Here is an 18,990-nt window from a genome sequence, read left to right as displayed (position 1 = left end):
TGGGAAATCCGGAAAAAAGGCCCAGTCTGGATCTAGCTTTTTTAGCTCACGTGGAACTTATGCACACCATTACCAACTGGCAAAAAAAAAAAAAAAAAAAAAAGCTAGGAAAGAAGTGATGTGAAGCTTTTTGGGTGTGTTTTCAAGATCCAGCCTAATGCCTTTAAACTTCACCCACTTCCCAGGCCGGCTTGCATTTCGGTTTCCGTGGCCTCGGCTGGCTGCGCACAGCCTCCTGCTGAAGGGAGGCTGCGGGGGCAGGCTGTGAGCGCGGCGGCGGCTGCCGCGCGCTTGTGTGTCCCCGCCACCCTCCCCAGCTCCACGTGGAGCCCCTGCAGCCACGGAGGTGCAAGTTTGGTGTGGGGTGGTGCTGAGCCGGGCTTGGGGTAACACAGCTGTAAGTGGCTGCAGGAGGGGAGTTCTTGTTCCCTTGCTTCAGCCATTCCTGCCTGAGAAGAGGAGGTGGGAGAGGAGGGGGCACATCCGTGTGAAGCAGGGAATGATCTTAGAGTGCTGGCCCACAAAGCAGCTTTCCTAGCTGGTTAGGCCACTGTTTCTCTGACGGCTGATGGGCAGTGAGACCAGGTGAAGAACTGGTTCTCTTTCTGTCCCCGGGCCAGAATGGCCTTCTAAGCTGGTTTAATTTTTGGAGTGTATTGAGAGGAGGTCTTTAATTTTTTTTTGGCTGGTTGCCTAAACTGTGCAAGACACTTTCCAGACCATTTTTCACTTTTTTTCCATCTTTAAAATGTTTTCTTCACTTATGCTTTTCTTTCTGATGGAAGCAGCTGTTGTCAGCAAAAGGTGTTGGAGTAGCAAGTGTCTATCCATAGACAGCATAAAGTAGCACTGGAGCCTGATATAACTGGATTTTTTTGGGGGTGCCCCACAATGAATTCTACCTAAAGTCTTACAGGTCTTTTAGGGTAAGAAATAGCTGTTTTGGCCAGAAGTATTTTCTATTATGGCTTCCCAAAGCTATTCCCAGTGCGTAATTCCTAATGAATGCTTTTCATCTTTTGTAGCACCGCAAAAATATGGTCAAGTGGAAATTTTGTTCCCTGATGTAGGTGGGAGAGGTTTTCCTTGGAAATGAAGGAGCGTGGAGAGTGAGGGTGGCTGCAAGGGTGAGACATACATGATCTTGGAGTTTGTGGGAAAGCCATTCCTTTACCATTACATGGCTCAATATAAAGATGCTTCTGTTTCACAGTGTGCTTACTTATTCTTACTTATTCTTTATCAAACCTGGTTGATTAGCCTTGTTCACATGTAGTGCCCAGCAACTGCTACACTAAACTTTTCATTTGCTTGCATGTTGGTGGAATTTTCCACCTACACTCGCTCCTTAAAATGCCTCTTCTTTGAGGAGCTGGTTTGGCTAATAAAAAAACCTGAAGTGCTGTGGCTGTTAGCGGGTTTTCTGGAGAAAAGGAACATATGTGCTCTGATTAGGGGTTAAATGCAAATTCTCCCTGGGTGGATTAAGGTCTGATTTCAAATGAAACCTAAAAAATAGAGCTTGCAACATGTAGTTTAATAATTTATGGAGTTAGTCTTGACTTTTGGTCAAATGTCATTGTTACTTAAATAGCTTTGCTGCCAACTAAATATATCAGTGCTGCAGAGAAGACCTAGATGAGGTTTTTGGGGTGGTTTTGATGCCAAAATGCCAACCCTTGATGACATTTTGGAGAATGTTGGAGAATTTGACAGGTTCCAGAAGCAAACCTTCTTTGTCCTGTGTTTGCTTTCTGCTGCCTTCAGCCCAGTGTATGTGGGTGTTGTCTTCTTTGGTTTCATCCCCGAGCATCGCTGCTTCAGTCCTGGGGTGGCTGAGCTGAGCCAGCGGTGTGGCTGGAGCCTGGAGGAGCAGCTGAATCACACAGTTCCTGAGTGGGGTGGCCGCGGGGAGAGTTTTGGAAGCCGCTGCAGGAGGTACGAGGTGGACTGGAACACAACAGGCATCAGCTGCACCGATCCCCTCGGCAGCCTCATGGGCAACCGAAGCACCGTCCCCCTTGGTCCCTGCCGGGACGGCTGGGTCTACGACTCCCCAGGGACATCTCTTGTGACTGAGGTAAAACCAAGTACCCCCCCTTCCCTTGCCCCCTCAGTTACAGACAAGCTGAGGCATGTGGGGGAAAGTTGGTGTAGCCTAGGCTGTGTTAAAATGACACCTGCTTACCTGGACGAGGGGATCCTCTTGCACAACTTTGCACAGGGCGCTTTGCAAGTTGTCTTCCCTCTGTCCTTGCTGTGAAATGTTGCCTTGGCTGCTCAGGAGGCTTATATCTCCAGCTGGGGAGCAAAGCATATTTCAGCAAATAAATCCCTAGGTAGATAAAGTCCAGTTCTGAATGAAACTCCCGTCACATGAGAGGTCCGATTGGTGGAGGTGTGTAAACAGTGCCTGTGAGGGATCAGCGGCTCGCAGCACTACAAACAAAACCGGCTGATCCCCAGGTGGGTGCGCAGCACAGACCTCCCAATCTTCCTGGGATCCGTGCCCAGATGTGAAGGTCTTGATTTTGTTTCTTTTTTCTAAGGCAGAAAATTTTTTAAAGTTTGTTTCAAATATGATTGAATGACTATGGATGGGGGAAAGGTAATCACCCCGTACAACTAAACAGCTTAATTCAGGAATAAATTGCAGAAAATCCGATGTCTGTTTTGTGTTCTCAGAAGACGTGAATAAACTGAAAATGGTATTTAAGCTACTTAGGGTACTTTAGGGGTTTAGGTGCTTTAACTTTAAAAAAAAATCAGTATCTGGAATGACAAACTTGATCTTGTCATAGAAAGTTCCACCAAATATTTAGAGCTGGTGGAAGTCAGGATTCTTTCCCTCATATATCTAACACAAACACAGGTGCAGGTAAATTCTGTGCTCTAGCAACTTCAGCATTTATAGTTCTGTAAGAGGTTGGAGCTAGATTTTAGGTGGTGTACTGTAATTGTACTTCTTTTAATAAAATATGGACTGTGTGATATTAAAGTGAAGAAGTGAGACACCTCAAACAGAGGGTGACCCAGGACTTCTACAAAGCAGCAGCGCAGCAGGCACATCTTGCTGCAAAAGGCTCGAGGAGGTGCTGTGGTCCAGATGCTCCCACCATGATCTCTTGAGATTGAGGGAAGGTGAAAACTTCCAGTCTGTGTGGATTCGCGCAGTCATGCTCTTACGTCAGTTGTCTTCCCTTTTCTTCTGAAGGGGGTGCAAGGCCAGGCCCGCGGGCTGCTTCCTTCACAGGATAACCAGAAATGTCACACATCTCTCTGTGTGCGTTTTGGCAATGTGTTTTTCTTCTGGATGTGACTTTTTCCATGAAGGCTCTTGGGCTCTGTTACGTTGTCCCTTGCTCTGGCAGCTAAGCAAGGGGATGAATAGTGCAAAGTAAAGCATGTTACTTTGCTTGAAGAAAAATTTACACATGGAAGAATATCCTCATGGGAAGCCCCACAGAGCATCAGGAGGAGTATCTGGTTTTATGTTGATTAAAGATGCATGGCTTTAAATAAACCGAGCGACCAGTAGAATGGGAAGGGATTCTCAGTCATGTTAGGACAGCTTTTTGAAATAACTTATTCTCCAGTAGCTTTTATGTATATCTACTTAAGTAAGGTAAGAGAACTAAGGCCAGATGGCAAATATATGTGTGTACCCATGTGGTATAAAGCTTGGCCCTGGATACAAAATACCTGGTCTCCAGACACATTAGGCTGTAGGACAAGTTAGCTGAGCAAAAGGCCAGAGCAGAGAGGAAATGCTGTGGCCTCAAGGGCAGATGCAGATACCTCCTCCCACCCTCCTTCGGGGAGCTGGTGCTCCACAGGAAGCAGGACGAGGCAGGCTTCTACAAGCATCTACGACACCTTTAGTGAAGGCGTCACCCTTAGTCCTGAAGGGTGTGCAGGGACTACTGTGGCACGCAAGGGTATGAGGCAACCAGAACTGCTTAGAAATGTTCACCATCGGCCACAAAAAACCCACATTTGAAAAGCCCAGGGTGATCATCAGGTCCATGCTGATTTGATCAACAAGGCCTAATGCAAATTAGGGTCCTGATCTTGACAAGTAATAACTCAGTTATGTTCTTTCCAGTAATGAGAGATGAGACATGAATGGGAAATAACTGCTCAAGGGCTTGGCCCTGTTTATAATGTTGGACACTTAATTAAGTCAGTAGGGTTTCCAGGTGCTGATAAAATGGTCATTGACCCAGAAACAAATTTAAATCTTTAACTGAAGCAATGGAAACTTGTAGATGTGAGCCAGCTCCTTGTTTCACTCTCTTGCTGCTAACTGTGGTTGCTCCTTTAGTTTAACCTGGTGTGTGAGGACTCCTGGAAGCTGGACCTCTTTCAGTCTGCTGTGAATGCTGGGTTTTTTATTGGCTCCATAAACATTGGCTACATAGCAGACAGGTACGTGTGGGCTGGCAGTAAAACTCTCTGACCCCCTTTATCAGTGTTCAGCAGCTAAGCTTAAAAAAGGCAAAGAAAGGTTGTGCAACTGCTATTCATCTCTGCCCATCTCAGAAGGCAGCCAACCCCTGGATGTTCAGTTGCTGTATGAGGAGCAAGTACTCTGTCTCAGGTCATACCTGGTGGTTTGCACAAATCTCCCGCTTGGCGAGTCCTGCAGAGCCCATGAGGACTATTTTAGGACTGTACACCCCAAACTCCCTCCCATGCTACACCAGAGCCCTGGGGTGTTAACCGAAGCCAGGGAATGCTGGTTTGGAGCCCCCACTTGATCTGTCACACTCTGTGTGGCTGCAGCTTGGAAACATCTTGCTTCCTTTGGAGAAACTTTGAAATAGTAGACACAGAGATTGCCAGATAAGTACAGCAGCAGTCACTGTGAAAAAGCAGAAATCCCTGCATCCTGGCATCTTTAGCTCCCTGTTCAGAGCCAGCAGAGACAGCCGCCCTAGCCCAGGTGGCCGGTGTTAAAAAGAAACATGCCAGTATTTGAAGTCCCTTTCTGCCCTTGTTCCCCACCTGCCTAGGACTGCTAGTACAGCAGGTTCTGAGTTGCTCCAGCTGTGAAATGTGGCCCACTCACAACAAGATCCATACATATTAGATTTTTGGAGATTAGGATTGTGGTGTATAAATCTGTTATAAATCTGGTGCATGCAGACATATCAGAACGATAATATTAACCCATACTTATTTTTCACTGCCATTATAACAAAACAGATTACTAAGCTGCCTGTTCTGAAATTCAGAGATAACAGTCACAGTCCAAATATATGTAAATACAGGACTATTGTTCTTTAACTTAGGAAAATCTTCTTTTTCCTGAAAGCCTTTGTAGAATTTCAGAGAAAATGGCACAGTAATTTTTCAGGGAATAGAAAAGCAGACAAGTGAGTAATGGGCTAAGAATAAAAGTTAGTATGTATCTATCCCTTGTGTAGCAAAATTGGTTGGTGGTTTTTGGTTTTTTTTTTTTTTAAAGATGCACAAAGCTCTTATTAATTTAAAACACTTGTGTTTTCATGACCAGTGTTTTGGTTTACATGTATTATCTTCCAATCCAGGTTTGGCCGTAAATTTTGCCTCTTAAGTACAATTCTTGTGAACATTGTCTGTGGAATCCTTCTGGTCTTCGTGCCCACTTACCTGTGGATAGTCATCCTCCGGTTCTTGCAAGGGCTGGTCAGCAAGGGCTACTGGACTGCAGGCTACATCCTGGGTGAGTTCAGACCTTTTCCCAGGAGCAAGACTGGCTGCAGAAGATGAAGAAAAAAACAACCCAACACCCCCCCCCCCCCCAAAAAAAAAGCCATTTAAAAAATGCCTCCCATGGCGTTTTATCAAGGAGTTTTCTCCCTCTTTGACTTCTCAGGATTTTTTCAAGCACTGTCATTAGGGAGATGTAACAGTAGTCTTGAAAGCTCAAGCAAGCAGTGGTGTATTAGGGCTGTTACCTCAAGATAGGTTTTCCCTTATGGTGCAGATCCCCTTTGCAGATCTGGGCCCCGGGGGTCCTCTCCCTCCCCTCGGGCACGGGCTGGGGAAGGTGATGGCCCCGGGGCAGACTGCAGCCGCTCCAGCCCAGTCACAGGTGGGGTGATGACAGAGGAGGCCATGAAAGTAGCAGGTAGAGGGTGGGGAAAATTGGAGGCATTTTTATGACACAAAGAACATTCAAAGGCAAACAGAGGCTTTACAGCCTAAAAATAACCAAAGAACAGCATGTACTTGCTGAGAAAAAGACAAACTGTTTGGGTATCTGTGCACTTGTCTGAGCAGAGGCCAACCCGGGGATTGCAAAGCAACGCAAGGAGCCAGGCTGTGCTGACGCCTCTCCCAGTGCCTTGCGCTGATCGTGTCTGGTGGTGAAGCACAGCTGCATGGCAGCAGGGTTGGGGCCAGCTCAGGACCACTTTCTGGTGCATGGTAGAGCTGCCTGGGATTTCTCTGACTTCTCTGGTGTGGAGTTCAGGCTCTTGTCAAAAATACCCAACACCAAGCAATCACCAAAGCAGCAAATTAAATGTTTGAAATGATGCCCAGTAGACCCTTATCTGGATTAGGATGTCAGGTGGCTCTACCAATTAGTTCTTAGCGGTCCAGCTCACTGTGATAGTGGAAAAAATGTAAATGTCAACACCCTAAACTTCTATTAAGTCTTTTAGCAGGGACACCTTGCTAATGCAGTTATCCAGATGTCTGATATAAATAAAATAAAAACATCTAGCCCACAGTCCAGACCATCTTCTGCCAAGACATGATTGTTCCTTCCTGTGCATATTCTAGATGCTTGCTTGCCCTCTTAAATCTTTTTCTGGCACAAATGAAATCTTCATCACCTCTTCTGGGGAACTTCATTCCATTTTAGAACATGAAATCCCTATGAGGACAATGAATGCCTCTATCCTGATATTTTCCCTCAGTCACACCTTGTTACTTCTGGATTCTCCTTGAAACTCTTTCATGAGAGAGAAGTCACCCAGAATCAGCCCCAAAGCCCCTTTAAACTTGTATCCTCTCCCTAAGGGTAGCCAATACTGAATGCCCAGGGAAGGGCACAAGGACAGAGCAACCTTGTCACACTCTCCTGGGACACTTTTCTACCCTTCAGCTGCTTTTTGCTCAGTCCTACTGAGCCTGAGGAGAAGTCTTTGTCTCTGTGCATTCCTTGGCCAAGCAATATTAGCTAATCCGTGGCTCCAAAACGCAGCACTTCCTTCAGTTGCTAAGTAACTTCTTTCTGTTCTTTTTCTAATCAGTTTTCTTTCTTGAAATCACAAAACTAGATGCAAAATTTTGAGTGTGTTCGTGCCTGCCTGCCTGCTGGAATAGTTACTTTTAGCTTTGTATCAACAAGACTTAACCTGTGGCTCTATCCTGTGATGGGCAGTTGCAAAGTGCAGATGCGTCATGAATCCATTCCGACCAGGAAGCTGTATGCCATCCTGTGGTACAGGCATTTCTTGTATTCTTGGAGTGAGACGCAAGCTGAAAGGCTGCACTTAGAAAGCAAAATATGATGTTTTGTTATTGGCTTAGAGACATTATGTAGGTTGGCGTTAGATTTTATAACAAAATCCATCTGTATACTTTGAGGAATGTTTGTTTTACTTGGAGATTTGCACAACAGAGGACAGTACTGGATGCCTTAGGCCAGTGTAAGAGCAGGAACAGTGTTTTCTCCTCTGCTGAGAGTTTGGGTGACAGAAAAGCAAACCTTCCTCTGTGAGCATCAGGGGACTTTTTTCTGGAGGCTTTATGCCAGGAAGCCCAGGATTACCAAGACGGTTTCTTCAGGGCATTAACGCAGCATTGGTCTTCCAGCCTCCCCGCAGAGGAAATTACTGCTGCGCTGAGCGGTCATGGCTGAGCTGTCATTCACCTGTTTCTGTGCACGTTTGCAGTGACGGAAGTCGTTGGTCCGAAGTACCGGAGGACGGTGGGCATCCTCTACCAGATGGCCTTCTCTGTTGGGCTCCTGGTGTTTGATGGGATTGCTTATGCCATCCCTCACTGGCGGCGGCTGCAGCTCACCGTCACCCTGCCAAGCTGCTTCTTCCTGCTCTATTACTGGTAAACAGGCTTTTGTTGTACCTCTGCCCATGATCCAAAACCCAGCTTCTTCTGCCTCCCAGGGCTTGATACTGAGGGAGATTTGGCACTGCTTTTCAGTGGTGTGTGCCTCTTAGTGCAAAGAGGAGGTACGCAGCAAAAAGGAGAGGGAAATAAGACCCCTCAGCAACTGAGATGTCATTGCAACTTAGCCTGTGTGCTGTACCTGACTTCTGTTTAAAAGAAAGACCACTTTGAAAAACACTGGGCGAGAGTGTTTTAATATCATATATTATCTTCATTAAGGTTTTCATAAAGAAAAAGAAATGCCTTGAAATAATTTAGTGGATCCTACACTGAAAAGATGGTAATTGAGAGATTGTTGAATGCTAACGTAACTATAACAGGTTGCTTGTATGTTCTTTTAAGGAAAAAACTTGCAGCTTTCTGTGGACCAAACAAAAGAAGGCACGTGGGTTCATCTTTGCTTTGGATTCTCTCCTCTCTTTTTGATTGGTATTTTTCAGTTTGAGTGCAATCTGAGAAATTGTCTGGATTGGTCGAGAGGTTAGGAATAGTAGAAAGAGATCCATGCTCTTCCTTTTTCCATATTTGTGAATTGGTAAGCCAGTTTTAGCTTGTTTACTTCTTCTTAAGCTGTGATGGCACAACTGGAAAATGACTCCCTAAAAGGAGCCAGTTTTTGCTGAACAGGCTGAACAAAATGATAGCACTACTCTCACTCAAAGGCCTTCTCTGATTTATCTTTAGTAAACTCATCTCTGACTAAAGCCACTACCACAACTGCTCCTCTTCCCATTTCAGCAGTGGGATATATTACTTTTCATGGGGGGGAGGGATGACACTCCCCCCCACCCCCCAAAAAAAAAAAGAAAACCAAACCCCAAACAAATAAATCCCCCACCTGCTTCTATTCAACCAAAGCCTTCTCTCTGCAGTCTCCATACATGGGAGCACTATGTGAGCTTTATGTTTTGGTATATAATAGCATCCACTTGCATTGTAGGTGCCTCCCAGAGTCTCCCAGGTGGCTGATCTCTCAAGGAAAAAATGACAAAGCTATGAAAATTGTCAGTGATATGGCTAAAAAAAATCGGAAAAAGATGCCTTCCCATTTTGAGGTGAGCTCAGGGTTTGCTCATGCATGTAAGCAAGCATCATGATAGTCCCTTCCATCAGTTCCTCCCAGCAGAAACTTACTGTACTTTGTACTTTGTACTGGCTCTTCCTCAGGATACTAAATTTGAAGAGGAAGATGGCAGAAAGCAGAGTCCTTCACTCATCGACCTTGTCAGGACACCACAGATGAGAAAAAACACATTCATTTTGATGTACAACTGGTAAGAAGATAATGTTGGAGAGCTGGTTTTGAAGCTCTGGTTACAAAGACTCCAGCAGGATACAGACCTCGGTCCTCCGACTGACTAACAAAGATGGGATACTCTTCTCTGCCTAGGTTCACGAGCTCCATCCTCTACCAGGGGCTCATCATGCACATGGGAATGGCCTCCGGGAACATGTATCTGGATTTCCTCTATTCTGCGCTTGTTGAGTTCCCAGCCGCCTTCATCATCATTGTCACCATCGACTGCGTTGGGCGGCGCTACCCCTGGGCTGTGGCAAACCTGGTGGCAGGTGCTGCCTGCCTTGTCACAGCCCTGATCCCAGAGGGTGAGTCACCTCTCTCTCCCTTTTCCCAAGGTCCAGCCCCAAAGGTCCGCAAACCCACCCCTGCCGTCGGGTGCTGCCTGCCTGACCTTTGGTAGCGCTCCTCGTGCTGCAGAAGTGAGATGAGGTTGATTTGTAGCAGTGCTAATAATAAATCTCAAAGCACCTTGGTTCCCCGTGCCACTTTGGGAGGGTCCCCGTGCCAAAGCTCATTCCCTCGTTCACACAGGTGAGACAAGGGCCCTTAAAAACATCAAGTGATATGGGCTCAAAGGTCACCCCTAAAATAACGCTGGTGTATTAACTGACTCATGCTAAACTGCTGGGATACTATTAAATGTGTTGAATGCATTTTCTCTGCAGACATACATTGGCTAAAACTGATTGCTGCATGCATTGGGAGACTGGGAATCACAATGTCTTTTGAAATGGTTTGCTTTGTAAACACCGAACTGTATCCAACATACATCAGGTAGGTGCATGCATGCTCCTCCCCATTGGCATTTGGCCTGGAAAAAAATAGGCCAATGTGTATGTTATGTTTTATGCTAAACTAAGTTATCCTCAAGTGCTTCAGAACTACACGGGTACTGCTGAACTCAAAGTAGGTGGAGCATAAGTAAAATGCTTTAAAAAGTAGATTCATGAAGACAACAAATGTACTTTAAGGCAGATGAAAACTCATGTGACTGAAATAAAGGGAAAAGTGGAAACAACCAGGGTGGATGAGGGTTCTGAAGTCCCATGTAGTGCTTGGATTTGTATCTTGTTTGAATCAAAATAACGTTTAAATGGATCTGTCCAGAGTGGAGTCTGCTATGGAGAATGTGTGTTAACTCAAGCCCTTCATCTGAGGACTGGATTTTTTCCCTATTTGTAAGTGGGCTGCAGGGTGAATAGCTCAGAAGTAGATGCGCTGTAGAAATCTAAATCTTGGGAGTTAAATCTTCTTCAAAATTTCTTTTTTCTGCCCAGTGACTGTAGGCCATTGCCTGCAGAGAAGAGGTCTGCACTGACTAAATGAATCTTACTCCTTCCTTCATTGGAGAGACACCGATTACCTGAAGCTACACAACATATGAAATCATGAGAATCTATTAATTTTATTTTTCTATCCGTAATGAATACAGTCGAGTTTTAAATTTTATTAATGGTGTATAGCAAACAGAAGGATCTTTGCCACCCCTTGCACCAGGTCACCTAAGATGTACTGAAGCTAATGGTTTTACATTTTTACTGTATCCAGAGACTCCCCTCAGACACCTTGGGCCTGATTCTCTTCTATCTTTAACCTTGGGAATTTGCTTACACCTGTGAAAATATAGATATACTCTCCTGTTCCTATTTGCTAAGCTTTTTATTCTTGCAATACTTAGGTCTAAATAACTTCTGCATGTGCCCACCAGTGGAAAACTAGGGCTTTGCAAACTATTTTGGCATTTTGTGGTCTACTAAGCTGCATGCCTGGTGCAAGGGTCAGAACTGTGATCCATGCTCTTCCGTCCGCAGTAGTGTGATGCTAACGTGATCCCTTTGCTGTTGAACCAGGAACCTTGGGGTGATGGTCTGCTCCTCCTTGTGTGATGTTGGTGGAGTCATCGTCCCATTCATTGTCTACAGATTGGTGGAAGTCTGGCATGATCTGCCACTAATAGTCTTCAGTAAGTGGCACCTTACCTCCTTGCCAGCTGCTCCTGGAGTGCAGCAGCAGGGCCCAAGTTTCAAAGTCAGGGAAAAGCAGCTAAGGCGGTTGCCCCAAATTCAGCAGAAGCCCCTCCCCATCTACAAAAGCCATAGCCTTCAGTTTATAACAACCTGGGGCTTGTTTATGCATTCATGTCTCGTTTGCCCTTATCATTGTTCCTTGCATTTTAAAGGAAGCTAGAGGTGAATACAGGTTCGACAGATGGCAAAGATCTGACACGTTCTAATGTTTTGATGAGATTATTATTTTGATGAATTCAAATCTGATCAGTTACTGCTCTTCTGTGAGGTATATTGCCTCAGTCCAGGAGCCAAAACCTAGAATTCCACATAATTGTCAATTTAATGGAGTACAAGCACAGCTGTTAGATTTCAGCTTTTTTGACAGCCTGTTAACTGGCTGTTCTCCAGCTATTTGGAAAGAGGTTGGTAAATAAATGCAAGATGACTGTTTGCAGACTAACGACCTGAACTCTCAGGTCAGGGTCTGCAAAACTTTTCTGAACCTTTAGATCAGCACACTATTTAAAGAAAAATATCTTGAGTGGCAATATAGAGTTTTTAACAGACAGCACGTTTAGGAGGGTGCTTGGCAGATTTAAAATATAGACACCAAACATGTACAAAGTGGGCAAAGGAAATTATCAATGGAGAAGTTAATCACATTGTATAGGAGATAATACATTGTGTATGTATTTTCTAAAGTTTGTTATGTAAATAGCAGAAAAATTGAATCTGTTTCCTGGCATACACTCAGACTAGAAAGGGTTCTTCCCTCTTTACAGTTGTCTGTCCAGCCTGAGATGCCATATTTCAGAGCATAACTCACAACTGACCTTGGCTCATTGCTTTCTCCACATGGCTGTCACATCCTCCAGAGGTGGCATGCCAGGTTTGCATACAGAGCCTTGACGTGCACATCTTGTATGAAGAACAAAATAAAATGCCATTTATGGGTCCTTTGGGCCAGACAGCAAGAAGGTGGTGTGTATGGTGGAAGTTGGTATATGCTAACAAGCTCTTTGTGCATCTGTTCAATTTGAAGCTGTTCTTGGTTTGCTTGCGGGTGGATTGGTGTTGCTTCTACCTGAAACTAAAGGAAGAGTTTTGCCTGAGACTGTTGAAGATGTTGAAAACTTTCATGGGTGAGTCAGGATGATGAACTCTTAGCAGCTTTCACTTGAAATTGTGCAAAATCCCTGCCCAGAGCTCCCTGGGGAAGCCCAGGGTTACTTGTCTGCCTCCTACGCTTCCAAGAAGTTACTAGTTAGTTCCCAGACTCTATCTGGAGAGATTTTCTTTTTACCACTTGTCTACCTAGGCATCTGAAAACAAGCAGCATAGGCCTTTATTGGCCTGTGAATAGCTGCACTAGTCTCTCAAACCCGCTGCAACACTATTATAAATGTGATTTGTGCTTAAAAAAACTAACTGATCTTGTGGAACAGAAAAAGGGCATTCTTGATAACAGCTACTAATGAGGTGAGCAAAGCACCAGTATCTACTGAAGAGTCAGAACAAATCTAGAGGATTTGAGCATTAGCTGCTTATTTTCTCTGGGGAAGAGGCAGGGCAACTGAAGAACATGAAGTTAGGTGCTCACTGGACACCTTCATTCCTGGTTTGCTGCTCATGTCTTGTTGTTCTTGCAGGCGAAGTGCTCCAAAGGCCAAAAAGATCTATCTCAATGTCCAAACGTCAGAAGTAGCACATGACTGAAGAAGGCATAGGTCTTTCTGGGTAGCCTGCTTTAAGGCACTAGCATGGAAAGGCAGATTGGAATAAATACTCTCTCCTGTCTTGCCTCTTTTTTTTGTCTGCCTATCCTTCATTTACAACATTTGGGGGTTTCTGATGGGATTGTCCCTATGCAGAGCTGCTTCCCTCTCTGTACACTACAATATAAATATATTTCAGAGCTGGGAACTTTTTGTACCAGCTGTGTGGACCTCAACATGGGGGCAGATCTTAACTTGGGGATGGTGGGGTCCATCCCAACAAAACTTTACAAGCCTCCATGAAGTCTGACTTTGTTGTTTTGTCTTATGAAGGGACAGCATAATGTAACAGAGGTTTATTTCTGTTATGGAGCCAAGATGACTACAAACCTCATACAGTCTTGGTACAACTTGCAACAGAATTGCACAGATGGGTTTTGGTTTGGTTTTTTTTTTGCTAGCCCTTACATGTTTTGGTGTTCATGTGAGTCCATGTGCCTGTACAGTAGCCCTCATCCAGGATTTTATTGGCTATCCTTAAACTCACAAAGATGGGCTTGTGGCAACTCCAGAGCGTGAAAAGGGGTGCATGGGAGAAAGACTCATAATCCTTCATAAAGTAAGAGCCTTTCTCAGTTTTCAGTGTGTAACCACTGAATATTCTTGTCGTAATATCATCTTCATAGTGGATAATCGATACTTTTTTTTTTGTATGAAACTGTTTTCCTAAGCCTCCATAGCATTATAAATGTGTCCATGCACAGACATGCAGAATTTTATTAAAAATATTATGTTGAGACTCCAGTCAGGGTGGGAAAAGCATTACAGCTGCCAGAGGACTGAGACCCCACCAGAGTCCTCTCCACTGGAGGCTTAGGATGGGGCTGCTGCCAGGAGAGAGCTGTATCTCTACGTGTTTGGAGGGGGCATACCTTTGGAGTGAGCTGGGCTCAGACTTAGGGACCTACAGGACTCTGAGCTGAGATTTGGCCAGGGGTCCTGTGCCTCAGGGAGCACTGAGGCAACGCTGGGTCTGCCATGAAATATCCAGCACCTTTCACAATTTTCCTAGTCCTTCCTACTTAGCAACTGTAATAGTCTTGTGATTGCAGAGGAAAACAGGCACAGCAATACTGTTGCTTCACTGTTTCTGTCTTGTTGGTCCCTAGCACTGTTGGCGAATGCTGTTTTTCAAGAAGGATGCTGTATGCAGGGCACCAGATACTGCTGCCATTTAATGATCATCTGCAGGGAGAGAGCTTCCAGCCGAGCAAAGTGTTGCTGGACTCTGGCGGGCAGTGTGCTATTTCCCCAGGATTGCTTCCCGCTGTGGCAGTAAGGTGATCTTGCCCTTGCTTTTGACTGGCCTGAGCTCCAGTTAATGTTCAGTTGTGTTGCTCTGAGGGCCTCAAAGGCAGGGAAGCATATTGTCCAGTGAAGCAGGACCATGACGAGGTTGCTCTGAGAAGGTAAGGACAGATCTGGAGTAAAGTGACTTTGGCCCAGGCAGTTGCAAAACTAATATTTGCTTGAGAGTCAGAGAGGACCAATCTGGTCCTGAGATGGGCAAGAGGGACAGTGGGCATGTAATTATGTCTCCTGTGGAGCGGGAGTCCTGCTGTGATTGCAGAGATGTCTCTGCTCTGCAACAAAAGAAATCTAGCAGAATAGCTGTCTGTCTTTATTATAGTTCATTGACTTAAAATCTGTTGAAAACTCTGTGCAGAAAGAAAATGGGGGAGGAGGCAAGAAGTCAAGCAAAGGAAATACTAGGGTGAATAAATGAGTAACTACAAAAGCTGACTCTTGGGACCCTTACCCATCACACTGGCATTTTTTTCCATAAGCACTCCTACTGCCACAGCAGGAGCTGAAGAGGTAGCAGGCTCTGGCGTGCCTTCACTTCACAGCCACCTGCAAGTTATGTTGGCATTTGATCCTGGTGGCACCTTAATGAGCACAAGAGCAAATGTGCTTCATCGATTTCCTTGCTGGCGACCTTGTCAATTCATGTATTACTTCCTGGAGTTGGGAAATCAATGAAACATGTAAAATCTGGTCCAGCTGCACATGGTTGCTCTCATAGTGCAGAGAGCTTTTGTGTCCTGGGTGTGTGGCAGGAGTGGATCTCCTCCAGGGTATGAGACAAGCTGTCTAACATCCTGCCTTAGATAAAACAACAGTTTGCCAGCTTCTCTTCCCATTAATAGCAGCTGAAGCTTGTCTTCTCCTGGGGCTGCTGGAGGGTAACCAGCTCAGCGGCAGGGCTGTCCCTAGGGTTTGGGAAGAAGCACTTCAGGGCCCAACCATTGGCTGGCTCAGGCAACCCAGGGAACACCTGGACATGGCTGTGTCCAGGTTAATGAAAGTGAGACTGGTCTTTTAAGAAGACCCTGTCCCCCTCCCAACTACTTAAAACCACAGTATACGGACAGTGCCTAAAGAGAACATAAAACCTCCATGTTTCAGGGTACCCACCAACCTTCAGTAACTGGGTTTTGCAAAGAATTGCTCTTTACTTTTACAAAGTTTCTGGTGTTCTCCCTGGCATCATCTGATGGACAGCCTGGCTGCAGATGTGGTCCAGGGCAGTGCTTTCTAAGCACTGTTCTTGTCCTCTGCTGTTGCTGTCAGCACCGACATCCAAATACCACCATGCCAGCATAGCTGCTATTTGGAGACTCCAGTGCTAATTTTATCCCATCAAACATGGCCACAGGCTCTGTGATCTATCAGAGACTCATTAAGGCTTATTGTCTGCAACCTGTAATCTTAACAAGGTTTTTTGTCAAGGTGTTCTTGTGTGCTTTTGTTCACAAATTGGCAGAAAATCACATCCTACAGGCCAGTACAAAGCTCATGTGGTTTCCAGTTTCCCTGTTTATTGTGTGATCAAAATAATGCATGTGCTAGATTTTATTTGCAACTTGCTCCAATACCATCCCTACTGTACAACACTGTGTCATCCTACATTCTGTAGATGTTTTAAAAGATGACGAAATTGGGCCTTTTCCCAGAATTGGGACTGGTCAGGAGATAAACGTGAATCCAGAGAATATATACAAGTGTATTGGGTTTGGGTGGCAAGGTTTTGGTAGCGGGGGAGCTACAGGAGTGGCTTCTGTGAGAAGCTGCTAGAAGCTTCTCCTGTGTCTGATAGAGCCAATGCCAGCTGGCTCCAAGATGGACCCACCGCTGGCCAAGGCCAAGCCCACGCCCACCAGTGATGATGGTAGCGCCTCTGGGATAACATATTTAAGAAGCTGGGAAAAAGAAACCCAACAGGACACAAACTGCAGCTGGAGTGAGGAGTGAGAATATGTGAGAGGAATGACTCTGCAGTTACCAAGGTCAATGAAGAAGGAGGAGGAGGAGGTGCTCCAGGCACTGGAGCAGAGATTCCCCTGCAGCCCATGGTGAAGACCATGGTGAGGCAGGCTGTGCCCCTGCAGCCCATGGAGGTCCACGGTGCAGCAGATATCCACCTGCAGCCCGGGGAGGACCCCACACCTGAGCAGGTGGATGTGCCCCAAGGAGTCTGTGACCCCATGGGAATCCCACGCTGGAGCAGGCTCCTGGCAGGACCTGTGACCCCATGGGGGACCCACACTGGAGCAGTCTGCTCCTGAAGAACTGCATCCTATGGGAAGGACCCACGCTGCAGAAGTTCACGGAGGACTGTCTCCCATGGGAGGGACCCCATGCTGGAGCACGGTAAGAGTGTGAGGAATCCTCCCCTTGAGGAGGAAGGAGCGGCAGAGATGACGAGTGATGAACTGACTGCAACCCCCATTCCCCATCCCCCTGCGCTGCTCGGGGGGAGGAGGTAGAGAAAATTGGGAGTGAAGTTGAATCCAGAAAAAAGGGAGGGGTGGGCAGAAGGTGTTTTAAGATTTGGTTTTGTTTCTCATTACCCTACTCAGTTTTGATTGGCAATAAATTAAACAGATTTTCCCCAAATCGAGTCTGTTTTGCCCATGACGTTAATTGGTGAGTGAACTCCCTGTCCTTATCTTGACCCACAAGCTTTTTGTAATATTTTCTCTCCCTTGTCCAATTGAGAAGGGGAGTGATTGAGTGGCTTTGGTGAGCACTTGACATCCAGCCAGGGTAAACCCACCACAACTAATTAATGAATATGATGTGAATCATATGTTAAGTGCTTCCCAAGGGCTGTGGAGAGGACCCTTCAACTTTCAAAAGCAGTGATTTTCCAGCATGTTATTGAAGGAGATCTACTTAGAAAACTATACCTCCCGCCTCAGTCCTTATCCCTTACAGCTGTTTTGGAGTTTGGCCATGCAAAAAACCAAACTCACAGCATTAGGAAGACAAACATGCATAAACACAAGCATGAATATGCTTTAATATGCACAGTGTCCTGTTATTGTTCATGCTGCTCCCAGTGAGTGTCTGTGATGGGGCTTTCTCCCCCCGCCCCATCACTGATCCTTAATGATGTTGTAGTTGCACACAGCCCCCGACATCATGAGGCTTTGCTGCCTCCAACTCCTCTTTGCCTTCCTTTTCATTTTCCAGCTTCCCTAATATCCAGTCAAATTCTGGGATGCCAAAGCTTAAAAGCCAGTTACTGTCTATGTGCTTGCTTTCATGCAGAACCAGGTGTAGCCTGGAGGAGGTGAGCTGGGCTCACGAATGCACTCCCACTCACTACAGAAATGAGCTGTGAGTGAGCAGCCTGAAGACATTTTTAGTTTTATAACAAGCAGAAGAAAGTGTTCTTTCATTAATTTCGCACTCATTCTGGGAAAGTTGCTGCTGCCAGATGCCTGGGACGCGAGCAGCATGAATGTGTTTAGAAGGCAATAGAAAAATTTGTGGAAGGATGGTCCACGAGGGACAGAAGCAGAAATGCAGGCAGATGACCTCTGGCTCAGGAAGTCCCCAAGCCACAGACTGCTGGCAGCTGGGAGAGTGCAATGGGGAAAAGATCACTGAGTTGGCCAGGGTCGTCCCCTGCATGTGGGGTTGAGGGCTGGGTTTGCTACGGCTGCTCTGCCGGCCCTTTTCTGCTTCCCTGCCCCAGTAAAGGCAGATCTGGGGCAAAATGGGTCCTTGAGGTGCCAGAATGTGTCCAGAGAAGGGCAATGAAGCTGGTGAAGGGTCTAGAGAACTAGTCTTATGAGGAGTGGCTGAGGGAACTGGGATTGTTTAATCTGGAGAAGAGGAGGCTGAGGGGAGACCTTATCACTCTCTACAACTACCTGAAAGGAGGTTGTAGCAAGGCGGGTGTTGGTCTCTTCTGGGAAGACAAGAGGAAATGGCCTCAAGTTGTGCCAGGGGATGTTTAGATTGGATATTAGGAAAAAACTCTTCACCAAAAGGTTGTCAAGCACTGGAACAGGCTGCCCAGGGAAGTGGTTGAGTCTCCATCCCTGGAGGTATTTAAAAGATGTGTAAATGTGGTGCTTAGGGATATGACTTGGCAGTACTAGGTTAATGGTTGGACTTGATGATCTTAAGGGTATTTTCCAACCTAAACTATTTATGATTCTATGAAGGCTGGGGTCTCTGCTGGCAGGTGCTGCTGCCAAGCCCGGCAGGGCGTTAAACCATGGGCTGAGCCAGGTAGGCAGCAGAGTCCTCACCGGCCGTACCTGTCCCCGGTGCAAGGCGCTCACCTGCGTGCTGCTGCTCCCTGTGCCCTGGCACAGGCAGCAGCTGCGGGGCCGCAGCACTCCCACCCTTGTGCTCCCCCAGCAAGGCCCAGCGGTCCCTTGCATAGCCCCTGCACTCCCCAGTTGCTTATTAAAAAGAGTTTCCATTGTCTGGAAACTTTGGGGTTTTTTGCCTATGACATTTTCCCGTAACATTTTGT

At 46.0% G+C, this 18,990-nt stretch overlaps 1 protein-coding gene across 6 annotated transcripts in view; it reads left to right on the top strand.

Annotated features, from left to right (window-relative positions):
• Positions 1–296: 296 nt before the first annotated feature.
• LOC104035158 (solute carrier family 22 member 2) overlaps positions 297–18,990 on the top strand; it is a 33,395-nt gene continuing 14,701 nt past the window's right edge. For 2 of the 6 annotated variants that reach the window (XR_012830967.1, XM_075708623.1), the window contains exons 1-10: positions 297–2,080; positions 4,325–4,428; positions 5,553–5,707; positions 7,893–8,061; positions 9,068–9,182; positions 9,295–9,401; positions 9,518–9,732; positions 10,093–10,201; positions 11,278–11,390; positions 12,479–12,578. Coding sequence is in view for 5 of the 6 variants with exons in the window: in XM_075708623.1 (XP_075564738.1) it covers positions 1,670–2,080; positions 4,325–4,428; positions 5,553–5,707; positions 7,893–8,061; positions 9,068–9,182; positions 9,295–9,401; positions 9,518–9,732; positions 10,093–10,201; positions 11,278–11,390; positions 12,479–12,578 (1,598 nt within the window). In the remaining variant the exon portion in view is untranslated. Of the gene's footprint in view, positions 2,081–4,324; positions 4,429–5,552; positions 5,708–7,892; positions 8,062–9,067; positions 9,183–9,294; positions 9,402–9,517; positions 9,733–10,092; positions 10,202–11,105; positions 11,391–12,478; positions 12,579–13,085; positions 13,244–14,877; positions 15,363–18,990 lie in introns of those variants that run through there. The other 4 variants (XM_075708622.1, XM_009488370.2, XM_075708625.1 and 1 more) reach the window with 4 other exon arrangements.

This window comes from Pelecanus crispus, chromosome 3, assembly GCF_030463565.1.
Source record: "Pelecanus crispus isolate bPelCri1 chromosome 3, bPelCri1.pri, whole genome shotgun sequence".
Taxonomy (NCBI): Eukaryota; Metazoa; Chordata; class Aves; order Pelecaniformes; family Pelecanidae; genus Pelecanus; species Pelecanus crispus.
Note: the sequence above shows the minus strand (reverse complement) of the source record. Positions and strands in the feature narration are given on the sequence as shown.